General features: G+C 48.0%; 1 protein-coding gene and 1 long non-coding RNA gene across 3 annotated transcripts in view; one reads left to right on the top strand and one right to left on the bottom strand.

Annotated features, from left to right (window-relative positions):
• LOC139264720 (guanylate kinase-like) overlaps positions 1–2,703 on the bottom strand; it is a 62,140-nt gene extending 59,437 nt beyond the window's left edge. Inside the window, exon 1 of one of the 2 annotated variants that reach the window (XM_070881675.1) lies at positions 2,631–2,703. In XM_070881675.1, coding sequence (XP_070737776.1) covers positions 2,631–2,670 — 40 coding nt within the window. In that variant the 5' untranslated portion in view covers positions 2,671–2,703. Of the gene's footprint in view, positions 1–2,437; positions 2,507–2,630 lie in introns of those variants that run through there. The other variant, XM_070881677.1, reaches the window with a different exon arrangement.
• LOC139264721 (uncharacterized) lies at positions 2,454–3,880 on the top strand. Its single transcript, XR_011593402.1, has 3 exons — positions 2,454–2,594; positions 2,913–3,096; positions 3,517–3,880. It is a non-coding gene; the product is annotated as an uncharacterized lncRNA (long non-coding RNA).
• Positions 3,881–18,965: the final 15,085 nt, after the last annotated feature.

Raw genomic sequence — 18,965 nt, 5'->3', positions numbered from 1 at the left:
CCTAAAACCTCGGTCGTGGAGGTACGGATTCCTGAGCAGCGGCTCCTGCAGGACAGCCGCCACTCCAGCCGGTGGAGAGCTGCGCTTGGTGGAGACTTTGTTCCAGACCCCGGTGAGTTCCTGGTAAAAGACAGGCAGCCCCTGGACGGCGGTCCTGACGCCTCCCAAGCTCACAAACAGGAGCTGCGTGTCGTAATTGAGGCTGTACTGCTGGCGGAAGAATTACGTTGCCAGCGCACGCCAACTTTTAGAGTGGAAGCAAGTCTTCCTCCATTTCGAGGGACTGCATATGATGATGATGATGGGTCCTAAATCTGCAAACAGCAGCTACCAGGAACTCTTTCTCAATGTTACGATGAGTAGCAGAGCTCACCATAAAATGGGAGCGCTCTGCAACCATCCTCATGGACGCACCTAATATACCATGGAGCAATGGAGGCACAGCTTCCACAACCCTTCTCTACAACTCAAACAAGACAGGCATCAAACACTGGACACAGCAAACATTTGTTCATACGTCTGGCCTCGAGAGAATGTCACCTCCATTCTAAGCCTCAGCACACTAGCAACCACTATCCAACCAACATTTTCCTTCAGGTGTGGTGGAACAACCTATACTGCTCTTCCAAATCGAATGCGACACCAGGTTCGCTCATCGCCGAACCCATACGCCTCACGCAAAGGGAAATGGCAGAGATGCAACCAGCTGACTTCTTCTCCAATGCCACACAGAGCAACAAGTCAGGGTCCTCCCTGTATCCCAGCAAGGTCTCTTCTGCCCTCGGCCCACGGATTCACCACACAGCACGGTCCTAGATCCTGCACGTGGGATGACGGAAACCCTTCAAACAAAGGCTAGGAATGTCAAAACAGGAGACAACTGCTTGCGTACAAATCTTAATAAGCTTAGCCTGCTTCTGCTGACAAATGACGACTTTTACCCTTTTTCTGCATGGCACCAAAAGAAGTGTGTTCAAGCTAAAATTTGAATCGCAGGTACTAATGTGAATAGGAGGGAAACTAATTGCAACTTCCAATCAGCAAGCACGCCTCCTTTTGTCCGTAACCCTGCAAGTTCCTCATCAAGTACCCGTCCAATTCCCTTTTAAAATTATTGATGGAATCAGCTCCCACCACCTTTTCAGGCTGAGCGTTCCATATCCCGACAACTGAGTGAAACAATTTTCTCCTCATCTCCACCCTAGATCTTTTCCTATTAGTTATTGACCCATTGGCCAGAGGGATTTTTTCCCCCCTATTTACTCTATCAAAGCCCATCATCTTGAAAACCTTTATTAAGATCACCTCTTAACCTCTATTTCAAGGACAACAGTCCTAACTCTTCCAACCTCGCCTCATAACTCAAGTCCCTCAACCCTGGTAACATCCTGTACCTTTTCCAAGGCCTTTCTATCTTTCCCGAAGTGTGGTGCCAAGAATTGTCGACAATACTCCAGCCGAGGAAAAACCAGTGATTTAAAGACCCAGCATGAAAACTTTGATTTAATATTCTATCTCTCTATTTATAAAATCAAGTAACCTATATGCTTTTTTGACCACCTTATCAACATTCTAGCTATTGAGGGAGTGCAGCAAAGGTTCAGCAGACTGATTCCCGGGATGGCAGGACTGACATATGAGGAGAGACTGGATCAACTGGGCCTATATTCACTGGAGTTTAGAAGGATGAGCGGGGATCTCTTAGAAACATATAAAATTCTGACAGGACTGGACAGGTTAGATGCAGGAAGAATGTTCCCGATGCTGGGGAAGTCCAGAACCAGGGGACACAGTCTAAGGATAAGGGGTAGGCCATTTAGGACTGAGATGAGGAGAAACTTCTTCACTCAGAGAGTTGTTAACCTGTGGAATTCCCTACCGCAGAGAGTTGTTGATGTCAATTCATTGGATATATTCAAGAGAGAGTTAGATATGGCCCTTACAGATAAAGGGATCAAGGGTTATGGAGAGAAAGCAGGAAAGGGGTACTGAGGGAATGATCAGCCATGATCTTATTGAAAGGTGGTGCAGGCTCCAAGGGCTGAATGGTCTACTCCTGCACCTATTTTCTATGTTTCTATGTTTACCCTGCCAACTTTAAGGATGTGTGTGTGTGTATGAACACCAATGTGTCTCTCTCTGCTCATCTACATGTTTCTTTTGCAAATTACTTTAAAAAGTATTTTTTTTTTTTTTTAAATTGCACCAAGTTTATACAGTTAAGTCAACTTAGATAAAATGTTGAATGCAGAGATTTGGGTGCAACTAACCAGGTGGAAGGATGGAATTGCAGAAGAACTACATTACACCTCTCAGCCACTTGGCCCATTGTCAAAAGAATTGGCTCACGCATGCGCGCCGCGACAACTGAACGGAACACCGCCCACCAATTCGATGATTGACGCGTTAACCAACCAATAGGATTAGAGTCACTCACCGCGCCCGCCCAACAGCCTCACTTTCAGGAGCGCGACGCCAAGTCAGACGGTGGCGGGGTGAGCTCCGGGCCGGCACATCGTTATTTTTTTTTTCCTTTTCTAAATAAATATCTTTTTTCCCTTCATTTCACCTCAACAAATATTAGTAACGCCACGGTAAGTTTCACAAGCCGGGCCTCTGCCCCCGCTTACCTTGCCGTCTGAGAAGACTTGATAGGTGCCGTACAAACATGAGCGCGCCACGGCTGTTTAACGTTTCCGGCTCGCGCCTCACCCATCAATTAGCATAAAGCGGATGTGGCTACGTCTTTGTTGCGTCAAGCGTCATATCCGGTCCTGGCAAGCGGCACCCAACATTGATTGACACTGGGTGTGCACATGGTCAAGAGATTTGGGGTGGCTGGGGTTCAATGTGCATAATCACATCAGCAATTTTAATCTAATGTTTCATCCCTCTTTTTTTTTTCTCCACAGTTTGCAGAGGCCATAAGCACCACTGCCAACATTTTAAAAGCAATGCTGAAATATTGGGGCTAAAACTCCGGTCGGAGGTTTTCTTCGGACAAACGCCTCCACCCCAAAACATTTTTGCGGCGAAAGTACCTGGTGGTTCCGGAGGCGCGGTCGGAGGCCCTTCATTTGATACATAGCGTTCCCCGTAAGTGCAAAAATGCTGGAGTCACGTGGGCCTGAACCACCAACCACTCGGCAGTAGTCTCATTGATAATTACGAGTTCCCATTATTATCGATGAGAATAAACCCCTAGAAGAAGAAACACAACATAATAACTAAATGAAACACCTCACATATTTAAAATTAATTGAAATTAAAGTTAATGTTTTAGAAAAAAAAAACATTTTTTTGAAAAAATGTTTATGCGGTTTGAAAATGGTTTAAAATAAACTTCCTGTAATGGACAGGGTTTTTAACATTAAAATGAGTTTTAAATTTTTATATGTTTGAAACATCTTACACTGGTAAACGTAGGCCATGCTATATATAATATAAAAACTGAGAATGCTGGAAATATCAGCGGGTCATCTACCCGAAACATTAACTCTGTTTTTCTCTCCACAGATGCTGCCTGACCCGCTGTGATTTCCAGCATTTTCTGTTTTTATTTCACATTTCAGCATCCGCCCGCAGTATTTTACTTTTTGTGTTAAAGTAGGCTATGTGCCTGCTTTCACCGGTCGTAAGACTTGGAAAGACATTCTCTGGGCATGGGTTGGGCAAATAGCCCGATCTCTCCCGCGCGAATGTCCTTCTCCCCGGGGATGTGGAGGGTCTGTAAAGACAAATCTTGACCGATCAGAAAAGCCGTTTTTCGACGCATGCCCGGAAAACCAGCTTTTGCGAGGCCTTGCCAGGTCCATCCACACATCATACGGGCACAGTGAGGACGGAAGTTTAGTCCCAATAAACACTCTATTGAGAGGTACTTGGCAGCAGTTTCCTTTTTTTTTAATTATAAAATTAAACTGGGTGGCAGTGTGAGCTGTGAGGAGGACGCTAAGAGGCTGCAGGAGGATTTGGACAGGTTAGGTCAGTGGGCAAATACATGGCAGATGCAGTATAATGTGGATAAATGTGAGGTTATCCACTTTGGGGACGAAGTCAGAATATTATCTGAATGGCAGCAGATTAGGAAAAAGGGAGGTGCAGCGAGACCTGGGTGTCATGATTCATCAGTCATTGAAGGTTGGCATGCAGGTACAGTAGGCGGTGAAGAAGGCAAATGGTATGTTGGCCTTCATAGCTGGGGGATTTGAGTATAGGAGTAGGGAAGTCTTACTGCAGTTGTACAGGGCCTTGGTGAGGCCCCACCTGGAATATTGTGTTCAGTTTTGGTCTCCTAATCTGAGGAAGGACGTTCTTGCCATTGAGGGAGTGCAGCGAAGGTTCACCAGACTGATTCCTGGGATGGCTGTCACATGTCAGAGAGTGGAGAGCACCAGTTGCAACTGTTACAGGACAGAGAGTGGAGCGAGCACCAGTTCCAACTGTCACAGGAGCATCCAGTCGTGCCCCGGTAACTGCCCCCAAAGGAAGTAGAGTGTGGGAAATTGCACTCCGCTTCCATTGAGGGGGTGGTAAGGCCAATTCTGCGGCGGGAGCAGGACTTCCGCGCTGGGGGCTAAAATTCCCTGCCCCAGAAGGTTACTGCCCCCAAGATTGGAGCCTGTGCGGGGAGGCAGAGGGAAGATGAGGGGAGACGGGGGCGGGGGATGGATGGGAGAGTGGTGGAGGTGGGGGACGGAGAAACCCAGGGCGGGGGACAGGAGGGGCCACATTGCAGCGAAGATCTGGGGGGGCGAAGTGTGTTGGAGGGGCGGGCCTGGGGACTCTGCCTCGGTGTGGGGAGTGTTCAGAGTGGGGTGGACGGGTTGACTGCGCAGATGGCGGTTGGTGGATGTGGTGTGGTTGGTGTCCAGGGTGGCCGGGGCTGGGGGCTTGACATCCGGGGGTGTTCGGCATTTGGGAAGGATTCTGACGGGGCGGGTTGTGTGCGGGGGGAGTGATCCCGGTGTTGGGTGTGTCCGGAGCCAGCCCTTTATTACTCCTGCTCCTATTTCTTATCCTCTATTCATACAACGAGGAAAATATCTCCTTAAAGAATACCTGTTTATTTTGAAAACAGACATGGTGTAAATACTGCTCGGAGAATAAAGTTACATATTGTACATGCCTCAGAGCAGCATTCAATCACAAGACTGCAAATTGCTGGAATCAGCTCATTTTTGCACATGATTTCAGCAGGAATTGATTACAGTTCATTAAAAACCACAAAACTGTCTTTCATCTCGGGGTCCTGGGCTTGAATCTAGCCTGGATTATAGCGTTGAAAGTTCTCTCTGTCTCTGCTGGCTGTGAGGGGTCAGGGTAAAATGAGACTGGGGAAACCTCAACTCTTTAGGTATCCAGCACAAAATTGCCAAGATGTATGGCAATCTAATTCAGAGAAGCCACGTGAACAACAAGGGCAGAAAATGGAAATGTATGTGAAACGCATCATTTGTATTAGAGGCTGCAACTCCCTGCTAATCATTGGCGAAAATTGGAAACATTTCAAATGCTTGCTCCTCTCACAGCAAATGTCTACGGTTGGCAGTCGTGTTCGATTGCTAGTATGTCTAACCCCACACTAATAGCAGGCTGAAAATATCTTTACCACTGCTGAGACCTCTGATTCCCCAAAACTTCAGTGGGGAAATCTAAGTTTATGGTGTTTTTGGCTCCTGGGTTTTTTTTTTTGAAGGTGGGAAATCCCTCTGTTTTATTTTTTCAGTCCTCCTTATCTCCATGTGTACCCTAAGCCATTGGTGCTCATCCTACAGTGGCTTGTCGATGACTCTCACTCTGGTTCTTCCCAGCCCTTTATTAGACGATTGGCTTGAGCTCAGTGCCTCCCTCTCACACAGCAATTTGGCTGAGTTCTCAGCTTAATGGTTTGTGGGACGCCACCTCTACTGTGTCAATACATGTTGGTGCATATGAGCTATTGCCAAAACCTCAGAGGATAGGCCACTTTGTTTGCTAATGTGAAGCTAGTAATACTATTAGTCACCGTGCTTCCCGGACATTGGGAATATGCCAGATGGTGTCTTTCTTGTGGTGCGACAATTGAGCAATCAATACCCCTCATGGAATTTGTGACAAATTATCTATCTGAGTTGATAACTGCATAGCACAAATCAGCAATGAACAGAAATGAACCTTTCCTGACTAGGTCAGCTGCTCGTTTTGCTGATCACGCTATGTTCAAAATGAGATGGAGACAGGTTCCTCTTGCAATGTTAGTAGCCAGAGAATGTATATAGGGCTCAATTTTCCCCAGCGATTGGGCGTTTTATTGGCACATGACGCTTTTTTTGGCATAAGTTTAAAAAAATTAAAGTTTCCCCAAGGAATGTGTGCCAGTGTATCACAGTTACGATTTTTTTAGGTTAGTTTTTTTTGCGTCGTGGGAGCATAACCTGATGTCTGCGCCAGTTTTTGTCAATTATGGAAGCTTGCTCCCAAAAAATTTCTCCTAGGTCGGCGTATGTGACCACTCCCGAAAAACTTTCTGTGAGTTAAGAAAAAGCAACGCGCATTGAAAAATCGGTGCAGAAAGACGCCATTGTTTTTCAGCCCGACCCTTGACCAATATGTCGTCCTGAAAGACCACCGTGTGTGGTACCGACTTGAGTAGGTTCTCCATGTTTCTCTGGAAGATCGCTGTAGCCGACCAAATTCCAAACGGGCATCTGTTGTAGATGAACATTCCCTTGTGCGTGTTGATGCAGGTGAGGCCCTTCGAAGACTCCTCCAGCTCCTGCGTCATGTAAGCCGAAGTCAGGTCGAGCTTGGTGAACGTCTTGCCTCCTGCCAGCGTCGCAAATAGGTCGTCTGCCTTAGGTAGCGGGTATTGGTCCTGCAGCGAGAAACGATTAATAGTTACTTTATAATCGCTGCAAATCCTGACCGTGCCATCACTTTTGAGTACTGGAACAATCGGGCTGGCCCACTCGCTGAATTCCACTGGGGAGATGATGCCCACGCGTTGCAGCCTGTGCAGCTCGATTTCCACTCTCTACCTCATCATGTGAGGTACCGCTTGCGCCTTGTGGTGAATGGGTCATGTCTCTGGGACCAAGTGAATCTGCACCTTCGCCCCGGAAATGTTTCCAATGCCTGGCTCAAAAAGGGAAGGAAATTTGTTAAGAACCTGGATAAATGAGGCCTCATCGTGATAGTGCTCGGATGTCATCCCAGTTTCAGCGGATTTTGCCCAGCCAGCTCCTTCCAAGCTGTGTGGGGCCATCGCCTGGGACAATCCAGAGTGGCAGTTCATGCACCGTGCCCTCGTAGGTGACCTTGACCATGGCGCTGCCCAGGACAGTGATAAGCTCTTTGGTGTAAGTTCTCAGTTTCGTGTGGAAGGGGCTCAGGGCTGATCTGAGTGCCTTGTTGCACCACAGTCTCTCAAATGTCTTTTTACTCATGATGGATTGGCTAGCGCCGGTGTCCAGTTCTATGGCTACGGGTAAGCCATTCAATTTTACATTTAGCATTATAGGTGGACATTTCATCGAAAATGTGTGCACCCGGTGTACTTCAGCATCTGCCTCCTCTCTCTGAGGCTCAAAATTGCTTTGATCCACCATGGACCGATCTTCCTCTGCCACTTGGTGGTTAGCAGGTTTTGCAGAGCTTGCAGCTCGTCTGCAAGCTTGTTGGAGGTGCCCCATTGTTCCACAGCCCTTGCAAACATACCCTTTGAAGCGGCATGAATAGGCTGAATGGAAGCCTCCACAACGCTAACAAGATGTGAACTGCCTTGCATTCATCCTTTGTTGGGGACTCTTGAGTCATCTGGGTCACCTGAGGCCTGCTGGCAGTTGCAGACTCGTGGGTTCTGCCCTGTACATTTCTGCTCGCAAACACGGTTCCAGTTAATTTATGAACATTGCTAGCACTTGTGTGCTGAGAGATTTGTTTGGTGTTATCACTGGTGGACATAAACGCCTGTGCTACCGCAATGGCCTTACGGAGGGTCGGTGTCCCTACAGTCAAAAGTTTTCATAGGATTGGCTCGTGGCCAATGCCCAGTACAAAAAAGTCTCAGCATTTGCTCCAGGTAGCCATCAAACTAACATTGTCCTGCAAGTCGTCTTAGCCCTTAGACGTAGCTCGTCACTTCCTGACCTTCGGATCATTGGCACGTGTAGAACCGATACCTCGCTATCAGCACGCTCTCCCTCGGGTTAAGATGCTCCCGAACCAGTGTACACAGCTCCTCATATGAATTATCTGTGGGTTTCACCAGAGCCAGAACATGAGGCTGTAGGTCGGTGCCCCGCAGACTGAGGAGGACCGCTCTCCTTTTTGCAGCGCTTCCTTCTCTGTCCAGCTCGTTGGCTACAAAGTACTGGTCTAGCCGTTCGACAGAGGCTTCCCAGTCCTCACCCTCCGAGAACTCCTCCAGAATGGCCACAGTTTGCTGCATCTTTGCGTTGGATTCGTATACTCATCGCCAGTTATTGTGTTCCTAACTCAGATGAGGCTGCACACAGGGAGGTTAAAGTAACAGTGACCTCAATCTTTATTAAGACACTCCAGAGTGAGGAACACGCCTTAGGGGCCGGCTTATATACAGTGCTCCCAAGGGATGCTGGGATCCCTTGGGACTTCAGGGGATGCGCTCCCTGGTGGTGGAACACGGGAGTGCATGCTTTACAGATACACAACAGAAGTCATGTTTGACAAATTTGCTGGAGTTCTTTGAGGATGTAACAAACAGGGTGGATAAAAGGGAACCAGTGAATGTGGTGTATTTGGACTTCCAGAAGGCATTTGACAAGGTGCCACATAAAAGGTTACTGCACAAGATAAAAGTTCACGGAATTGGGGGTAATATATTAGCATGGATAGAGGAGTGGCTAACTAACAGAGAACAGAGTGTCGGGATAAATGGTTCATTCTCTCGTTGGCAACCAGTAACTAGTAGGGTGCCGCAGGGATCATTGCTGGGACCTCAACTATTTACAATCTACATTAACGACTTGGAAGAAGGAACTAAGTATAACGTAGCCAAGTTTGCTGATGATACAAAGATGGGAGGAAAAGCAAGTGTGAGGAAGGCACAAAAAATCTGCAAAAGGCAATAGACAGGCTAAGTGAGTGGGCAAAAATTTGGCAGATGGAGTAAAATTTTGGAAAGTGTGAGGTCAAGCACTTTGGCAGAAAAAAATCAAAGAGCAAGTTATTATTTAAATAGAGAAAGATTGCAAAGTGCAGCAGTACAGTGGAACCTGGGGGTACTTGTGCATGAAGCACAAAAGGATAGTATGCAGGTACAGCAAATGATCAGGAAGGCCAATGGTATCTTGGCCTTTATTGCAAAGGGGATGGAGTATAAAAGCAGAGAAGTCTTGCTACAGCTATACAAGGTATTGGTGAGGCCACACCTGGAATACTGCGTGCAGTTTTGGATTCCATATTTATGAAAGGATATACTTGCTTTGGAGGTAGTTCAGAGAAGGTTGACTAGGTTGATTCCTGGGATCAAGGGGTTGTTTTATGAGGAAAGATTGAGTAGGTTAGGCCTCGACGCATTGGAATTCAGAAGAATGAAAGGTGATCTGATCGAAACGTATAAGATTATGAGGGGGCTTGACAAGGTGGATACAGGGAGGATGTTTCCACTGATGGGGGAGACTACAACTAGAGGGCATGATCTCAGAATAAGGGGCCACCCATTTAAAACAGATGAGGAGGAATTTCTTCTCTGAGGGTTGTAAATCTGTGGAATTCGCTGCCTCAGAGAGCTGTGGAAACTGGGACATTGAATAAATTTAAGACAGAAATAGAGAGTTTTTTAAATGATAAGGGGTTATGGGGAACGGGCGGGGAACTGGAGCTGAATCCATGATCAGATCAGCCATGATCATATTGAATGGTGGAGCAGGCTCGAGGGGCCGTATGGCCTACTCCTGTTCCTATTTCTTATGTTCTTATGATAATGCTGAGCAAGATGCAGATGATAAGGAGGAGGACAAGTATGAGGAAGTCATGCAACTACCTGAACCCAGAGCAAGACGGCAGAGGAGGGCGGGCAATCATGCCCTTTATTGATTGCTTGAGCTTTGCGCCAGCAGCTCATCTGTGAACGCTTTGCTGCCTGAAGGCTCAGCGGCAACTATTCCACATGGACCATGTTTACTGTTTGGACCTGTTCCGTAATGTTGTGTTGTGTTAATGGAACAAATGATGGAAATGATTCTTCTTGAGTTCCAAAAGTTGTGTTAATAATGGAACAAATAATGTAAATGATTCAGTTATAATTTAAAATATATTTTATTCAAAAGTTTCACAAATATTTGTTTGTACTTTAATAAATATATTCTTGTATCAAACTTTAAAGTTGTCACTTAAGATCACTTACAAACTCTACGATCACTTTAAAACTTTAAGATCACTTACTAATTTTTAAAGTTGTAAATTTACATAACTTACAAAAAACTTTAAATTTGAGAACAGTTACAACAGTAATAACAATAATAATAACAGCAGCAGCAGCAAAGAAAGGCTGCACCCATCTCTCTTCAACCTGATTATAAGACCACCCGCTGCGCCTGGGCTTGGTGACACCACCCCTGCCCGCAGGCGGTGACGCAGCGTTTCTTGGGTTGATACCAAGCTTATTCTTTCGAATATCTCGGGTAATGCGCACTTCTTGATGGGGGAGTGGGGATGCAGGTGGTAATGTAGAAGTCCCGGCTTGAGCCTCTTCAGAGGCTGGTCTGGGGATTGGAGTGGGAGTGGCAGTTGATTCTGTCAATAGGCGTGGGGTCTGGGCGTGATCCATATTGCAGCAGCTAACTCCAAAATTCCCTCCCTCATGTGCTCTGACAATGTCTCAACTACCTTCAACATTCCCTTCCTCATGTTGAGCAACAGTGTGTCAACTACCTGCAACATTCCCTCCTTCATGTTCACTGAGGGTGTTTGAACTACCTACGACATTCCCTCCCTCATGTTCACTGACAGCACATCAACTACCTGCGACATTCCCTCCCTCATGTGCACCGACATAGTTTCAGCTGACTGAAATATTCCCTCCTTCAACTATTTTAGTAAAACAAAAGATCAAGTGACCCATTATTAAAGGAGCACTAAAACTGACAAATTAAGCAAATGTACTTTTAACAATAATGGTTCAAATTAGAATTTGGTTGTCGAGGGTGATGATGCACTCCAGTCCCTCTGGTGCCCACCTCTCGTGGAAGGCCGTGAGAGTACCAGTGGACACCGCATGCTCCATCTCCAGGGACACCCTGGCTCGGATGTTATTCCCTCCTTCATGTTCCCGGACAGCGTTCCCATTTCTTGTGAGAGTGTTGTTACTTCTCCCGACAGTCGATACCTCATAACCTACCCCACTGATGGTGTCCAGGAGAGATCGCGTAAAGTCAATGCTCTCCGCACTCATTGCCATCATCTGAACCACATCAGTTAGATCCTGCATCTCAGGAGAGCGCAGCGTGGGTGTGGCTTGCAGCATCCCAGTGGGACCTGCAGCCTCGGACGGTGGGGCCCTGGGTGTGCCTCGCTGCACCCCTCTGGGACCTGCAGCCTGGGAAGATGGGACCCTGGGCGTGCCTCACTGCACCCTACTGGAATCCCCAGCCTTGGACGGTGGGAAACCATGGAATGTCGCATCAACACTCAAACCACTACTCAGGGAAGGGGCTAGCACCTCAATGGCCGGCACCTGCACCTTCTCCAAAGTGAGTACAACAGTGGGGGCTTCATCCATCTCCTCCCCCTCCCCCTTCCCCCTCATCCCTATGCTCTTGGTCTGGAAGGTGGGATTGGAAGATATTCTCCTCTTCAGGCTCATCCTCGTCTGAATCTTCTGCATCGTCAGGGTTGGCCTCAAGTTCTGCAAAATATAACAGAACTGAAAAATGGTTTGCAGCCGAGGAGGGGGCAGGGTGGCATTAGTAGGCTCACACAGCGCAGGCAGCAGGCTCATTTGAAGGACCATGATGAATGATAGCACATTGCATCAACTGAAGTGTAGCTGATGGAGACATGAACCGAAGTATGGCTAGCCCGTGCAGTACTTCACATTTAGCAAAGCCAGACTGTGGAATTTGCAGGACTTACCCTCTCCCTCGAGTGTGGGCCCAGCTTGTGCAGTGGTGGTTGCTTTTCTCCAGGCAGGACCCATCAAAGCAGCGACCCTCTCTTCCAAGGGTGTCAATATGTGCAGATTTACTGGGCCTCCTCCTGTTCGAGTTCTTTCTTGTTTGTTGTGTGCCACCTTCCTCTGCAAAGATGAAAATCTAACTTTTTAGCGAGAGTGTCTTTCTGTTGGGTGGGACATCCAGATGGTCACATTTACAATTGCAATTCCATTGAAAAATGAAAATATTACTTACACTAGCTACTTGACCAAGGTCCTGCCACTTCTTTTTGCACCATATTGACTCCAGCCGTCGCTCAAGCTCCGAAACGTGGAGCTCGAACAGTTGAAGCTGGAGACACCGCCTGCACACATGGTTGTTTAGGCCGCACGAAGCGTCCAGGACTTCCCTGCCGTAGGATGTGCACTCCACAGGACTGAGTTACCCTGCCATCCCTCTATTTAAACTTATCTGATAAAAAGAGAAAGAGAGATACTTACAATCAAACAGCCAGTCACTTACCTGCCCGGCCGAGTGCTGTGAACTCCTCGCCGACCTCCAGGCCTCCTGCTCCTCGAACTCCTGACCTCCCGAACACTCGGACCTCCGAGCCTCCCGAACTCACAGGGCCTCCCAACTCACCGACCTCCCGACTCACCGAACTCACAGGGCCTCCCAACTCACCAAACTCACAGGGCCTCCCAACTCACCGACCTCACAGGGCCTCCCAACTCACCGACCTCCCGACTCACCGAACTCACAGGGCCTCCCAACTCACCAAACTCACAGGGCCTCCCAACTCACCGACCTCCCGACTCACCGAACTCACTGGGCCTCCCAACTCACCGAACTCACAGGGCCTCCCAACTCACCAAACTCACAGGGCCTCCCAACTCACCGACCTCCCGACTCACCGAACTCACAGGGCCTCCCAACTCACCAAACTCACAGGGCCTCCCAACTCACCGACCTCCCGACTCACCGAACTCACAGGGCCTCCCAACTCACCGGGCCTCCCAACTCACCGACCTCACAGGGCCTCCCAACTCACCGACCTCCCGACTCACTGAACTCACAGGGCCTCCCAACTCATCAAACTCACAGGGCCTCCCAACTCACCGACCTCCCGACTCACCGAACTCACAGGGCCTCACAACTCACTGACCTCCCGACTCACCGAACTCACAGGGCCTCCCAATTTGTCGAATTCCCGACTCACCGACATCCTGACTCACCGGCCTCCCGACTCGCTGGCCTCCCGACTCAACGAACTCTCAGGGCCTCACAACTCACCGACCTCCCGACTCACAGGGCCTCCCAACTCACCGACCTCCCGACTCACCGAACTCACAGGGCCACCCAATTTGCCGAATTCTCGACTCACCGAACTCACAGGGCCTCCCAACTCACCGACCTCCCGACTCACTGAACTCACAGGGCCTCACAACTCACCGAACTCACAGGGCCTCCCAATTCGCCGAATTCTCGACTCATCGAACTCACAGGGCCTCCCAACTCACTGACCTCCCGACTCACCGAACTCACAGGGCCTCACAACTCACCGAACTCACAGGGCCTCCCAATTCGCCGAATTCTCGACTCACCGAACTCACAGGGCCTCACAACTCACCGACCTCCCGACTCACCGAACTCACAGGGCCTCCCAATTCGCCGAATTCTCGACTCATCGAACTCACAGGGCCTCCCAACTCACTGACCTCCCGACTCACCGAACTCACAGGGCCTCCCAACTCACCGACCTTCCGACTCACCGAACTCACAGGGCCTCCCAATTCGCCGAATTCTCGACTCATCGAACTCACAGGGCCTCCCAACTCACTGACCTCCCGACTCACCGAACTCACAGGGCCTCACAACTCACCGAACTCACAGGGCCTCCCAATTCGCCGAATTCTCGACTCATCGAACTCACAGGGCCTCCCAACTCACTGACCTCCTGACTCACCGAACTCACAGGGCCTCACAACTCACCGAACTCACAGGGTCTTCCAATTCGCTGAACTCACGACTCGCCGAACTCCCGACTCACCGGCCTCCCGACTCGCCGACCTCACGACTCGCCGAATTCACGACTCGCCGAACTTCTGACTCACCAAACTCACAGGACCTCCCGGCTCACCAACCTCCTGGCTCACCGACCTCCCGACTCACCGAACTCACAGGGCCTCCCGACTCACCAACCTCCCGACTCACTAATCTCCCGACTCGCCGAACTTCCGACTCACTTCTTCAGCCAATCACCTTAAATCTGTGTCCTCTAGTTCTCGACCCTTCTGCCAATGGGAACAGTTTCTCTCTATTTACTCTGTCCAGACCCCTCATGATTTTGAACATCTCTATCAAATCTCCTCTCAACCTTCTCTGCTCAAAGGGAGAACAACCCCAGTTTCTCCAGTCTATCCATGTAACTGAAGTCCCTCATTCCTGGAACCATTCTGGTAAATCTTTTCTGCACTATCTCTAAGGCCTTCACATCCTTCCTAAAGTGTGGTGCCCAGAATTGGACACAATACTCCAGTTGAGGCTGAACTAGTATTTTATGAAGGTTCGTCATAACTTCCTTGCTTTTGTACACTATGCAACTATTTATGAAGCCCAGGATCCTGTATGCTTTTTTTAACCGCTTTCTCAACCTGCCCTGCCACCTTCAACGATTTGTGCACATATAGCCCCCGGTCTCTCTGTTAATGCATCTCTTTCAGGGGGGAGCAAACCTTCGTCGTAAACAGTGGACAACCATCAACCGCCTCAGAACCGGCCATGGTAGATGCTGCCACCTTCTGCATAAGTGGAAGATTAAAGCATCCCCATCATACAACTGTGGAGCTCCTAATCAGATCCTGGAGCACATCATCAAGCACTGCCCTCGGAGGGAATTTGCAGGCAGCCTATAAGATATCCACGCTGTTATACCAGAAGCTTTGGTCTGGATATCCAACAGATATTGACATTTGATTTGCTTTGCTACTCCCATACGAAAGAAGAGAAGGAGGGGAGCAATCAAAACAATTTCAGCTATCATACATTCAAGCTGTGAGGAGAGGTTAAGCAATTTGCGCTTTTTCTCTTTGGAAAAGCTTCCAGGTGAAGATTTTAAGATTGTGAAAGGAATTGACAAATTTGATCCAGGTAAATTTCTCTGGGTGATTAATGGCTATTGTTGAAAGTATCTAATCACTATGCAGCTGTTATTAGTGAGGCTCATTAAAGAAGAACAAGCATATGTATATAGCACTTTGCACATCGCCAGGACACCCCAAATCATTTCACAGTTGATTAATTACTTTTGAAAGCAGACACAGCAACCGAATTGCACACAGCAATGTCCCACAAATAGCAAATAAGTTGACGGAATCTGTTTTTGAAGGAACGCTAACCAGTGCGATTCCCAAGTTCTTCTTTGAATCGTGCAGTGAGATCCACCTGAATGGGCAGATAGTGGGCTCAGTTTAACATCTTTTCTGAAAAGCAGCACTTCTGACAATGCAGCCCTCCATTGTGTTTTAGCCGAGATCGATAAACTTAGGCTGTGGAATGGGACTTGAACCCGCAACCTTCTGATTGCCAGCTGAGGGGGTTACTACTGAGACGGGCTGATACTCAAAACACTCAGCTGCTTCTCAAATATATTTGATGTATACCTCTAAAAAATAAAAAATAACATGCATTTATGTGAAGACAAATGTAGGTCCCTTGCAGTCAGAATCAGGTGAATTTATAATGGGGAACAAAGAAATGGCAGATCAATTGAACAAATACTTTGGTTCTGTCTTTACTAAGGAAGACACAAATAACCTTCCGGAAATACTAGGGGACTGAGGGTCTGGCGAGAACGAGGAACTGAAGGAAATTCTTATTAGTCAGGAAATTGTGTTCGGGAAATTGATGGGATTGAAGGCCGATAAATCCCCAGGGCCTGATAGTCTGCATCCCAGAGTACTGGCCCTAGAAATAGTGGATGCATTGGTGATCATTTTCCAACATTCTATAGACTCTGGATCAGTTCCTATGGATTGGAGGGTAGCTAATGTAACACCACTTTTTAAAAAAGGAGAGAGAGAGAAAACAGGGAATTATAGACCAGTTATCCTGACATCGGTAGTGGGGAAAATGTTGGAATCAATTATTAACGATGTAATAGCAGCGCATTTGGAAAGCAGTGGCAGGATCGGTCCAAGTCAGCATGGATTTATGAAAGGGAAATCAGGCTTGACAAATCTTCTCGAACTTTTTGAGGATGTAACTAGTAGAGTGGACAAGGGAGAACCAGTGGATGTGGTATATTTGGACTTTCAAAAGGCTTTTGACAAGGTCCCACACAAGGGATTAGTGTGCAAAAGTAAAGCACATGGTATTGGGGGCAATGTATTGATGTGGATAGAGAACTGGTTGGCAGACAGGAAGCAAAGAGTAGGAATAAACGGTTCTTTTTCAGAATGGCAAGCAGTGACTAGTGGGGTACCACAAGGTTCAGTGCTGGGACTCCGCTATTTACAATATACATTAATGATTTTGACGAAGGAATTGAATGTAATATCTCCAAATTTGCAGGTGACACTAAGCTGGGTGGCAGTGTGAGCTGTTAGGAGGATGCTAAGAGGCTGCAGGGTGACTTGGACAGATTAGGTGAGTGGGCAAATGCATAGAAGATACAGTATAATGTAGATAAATGTGAGGTTATCCACTTTGGTGGCAAAAACAGGAAAGCAAAATATTATCTGAATGGTGACAGGTTAGGAAAAGGGGAGGTGCAACGAGACCTGGGTGTCATGGTACATCAGTTATTGAAAGTCGGCATGCAGATACAGCAGGCAGTGAAGAAGGCAAATGGTATGTTGTCCCTCATAGCAAGAGGAATTGAGTATAGGAGCAGGGAGGTCTTACTGCAGTTGTACAGGGCTTTGGTGAGGCCACACCTTGAATATTGTGTTCAGTTATGGTCTCCTAATCTGAGGAAGGACATTCTTGCTATTGAGGGAGTGCAGCGAAGGTTCACCAGACTGATTCCCGGGATGGCAGGACTGACATATGAAGAAAGACTGGATCGACTAGGCTTATATTCACTGGAGAACAGGCTGGTGGAGGACCTTTGTCTTACGGATGTTTAGCGTAAGGCCCATGCTTTTGTACGCCTCAGTAAATTAGTCGACTATGTCCTGGAGTGCGGCCTCTGTCCTCACCACACAGCACTGCCCCCCAGTCATCAAGATCCACGGCGCGGCTCTGGGCACCGTGGACCACTTCCCATATCTCGAGAGCCTCCTATCAACAAGAACAGGCATTGACGATGAGATCCAACACCGCCTCCAGTGCGCCAGTGCAGCCTTCGTTGCCTGAGGAAAAGAGTGTTTGAAGACCAGACCCTCCAAACTGCCACCAAGCTCATGGTCTACAGGGCTGTGGTAATATCTGCCCTCCTGTATGGCTCAGAGACATGGACCATGTACAGTGGACACCTCAAGTTGCTGGAGAAATATCACCAAAGATGTCTCTGCAAGATCCTAGAAATCCCCTGGGAGGACAGGCGCACCAACATCAGCATCCTCACTCAGGCTAACATCCCCAGCATTGAAGCACTGACCACACTTGATCAGCTCCGCTGGGCAGGCCACATAGTCCGCATGCCAGACACGAGTCTCCCAAAGCAAGTGCTCTACTCGGAGCTCCTTCATGGCAAACGAGCCGAAGGTGGGCAGCGGAAACGCTACAAGGACACCCTCAAAGCCTTCCTGATAAAGTGCAACATCCCCACTGACACCTGGGAGTCCCTGGCCAAAGACCGCCCTAAGTGGAGGAAATGCATCCGAGAGGGCGCTGAGCACCTCGAGTCTCAATGCCGAGAGCATGCAGAAATCAAGCGCAGACAGTGGAAAGAGCGTGCAGCAAACCACCCCTTCCCTCAACGACTATCTGTCCCACCTGTGACAGAGTCTGTGCCTCTCGTATTGGACTGTTCAGCCACCAAAGAACTCACTTCAGGAGTGGAAGCAAGTCTTTCTGATTCCGAGGGACTGCCTATGATTGATGATTCAGTGGAGTTTAGAAGGATGAGAGGGGATCTCATAGAAACATATAAAATTCTGATGGGACTGGACAGGTTAGATGCAGGAAGAATGTTCCCGATGTTGGGGAAGTCCAGAACCAGGGGTCACAGTTTAAGAATAAGGGGTAAGCCATTTAGGACTGAGATGAGGAGAAACTTCTTCACTTAGAGAATTGTGAACCTGTGGAATTCTCTACCACAGAGAGTTGTTGAAGCCAGTTCATTAGATGTATTCAAAAGGGAGTTAGATGTGGCCCTTGCGGCTAAAGGGATCAAAGGGTATGGAGAGAAAGCAGGAATGGGGTACTGAAGTTACATGATCAGCCATGATCATATTGAATGGTGGTGCAGTCTCGAAAGGCCGAATGGCCTGCTCCTGCACCTATTTTTTAAGTTTCTATATATCACAACCTAAGAATGCCCCAAAGCACTTTACAGCAAATGAAGTACTTTTTGAAGTGTAGTCACCTTTGTAAAGTAGCAAAATGTGGCAGCCAATTTGTGCACATTAAAATCCTACCAACGGCAGAGATAAATGAACGGATAATTTATTTTTTGGTGATACTGGCTGAGGGATAAATATTGACCAGGACAACGGGGAGATCTCCCTTGCTCTTTTTCGAAATAATGCCATGGGATCTTTTACGTCCATCCTAGAGGGCAAACGCGACCTTGGTTTGATCTGAAAGATGGCACTTCGACAGTGCAGCACTCCCTCAGATTTGCACAGAAGTGTCAGCCTAGATATCTAAGCCTGCATATATCATTATTGAGGGCACATTGAG

Source organism: Pristiophorus japonicus, chromosome 5, assembly GCF_044704955.1.
Source record: "Pristiophorus japonicus isolate sPriJap1 chromosome 5, sPriJap1.hap1, whole genome shotgun sequence".
NCBI lineage: Eukaryota > Metazoa > Chordata > Chondrichthyes > Pristiophoridae > Pristiophorus > Pristiophorus japonicus.
This window is presented reverse-complemented; position numbering and strand designations above follow the sequence as displayed.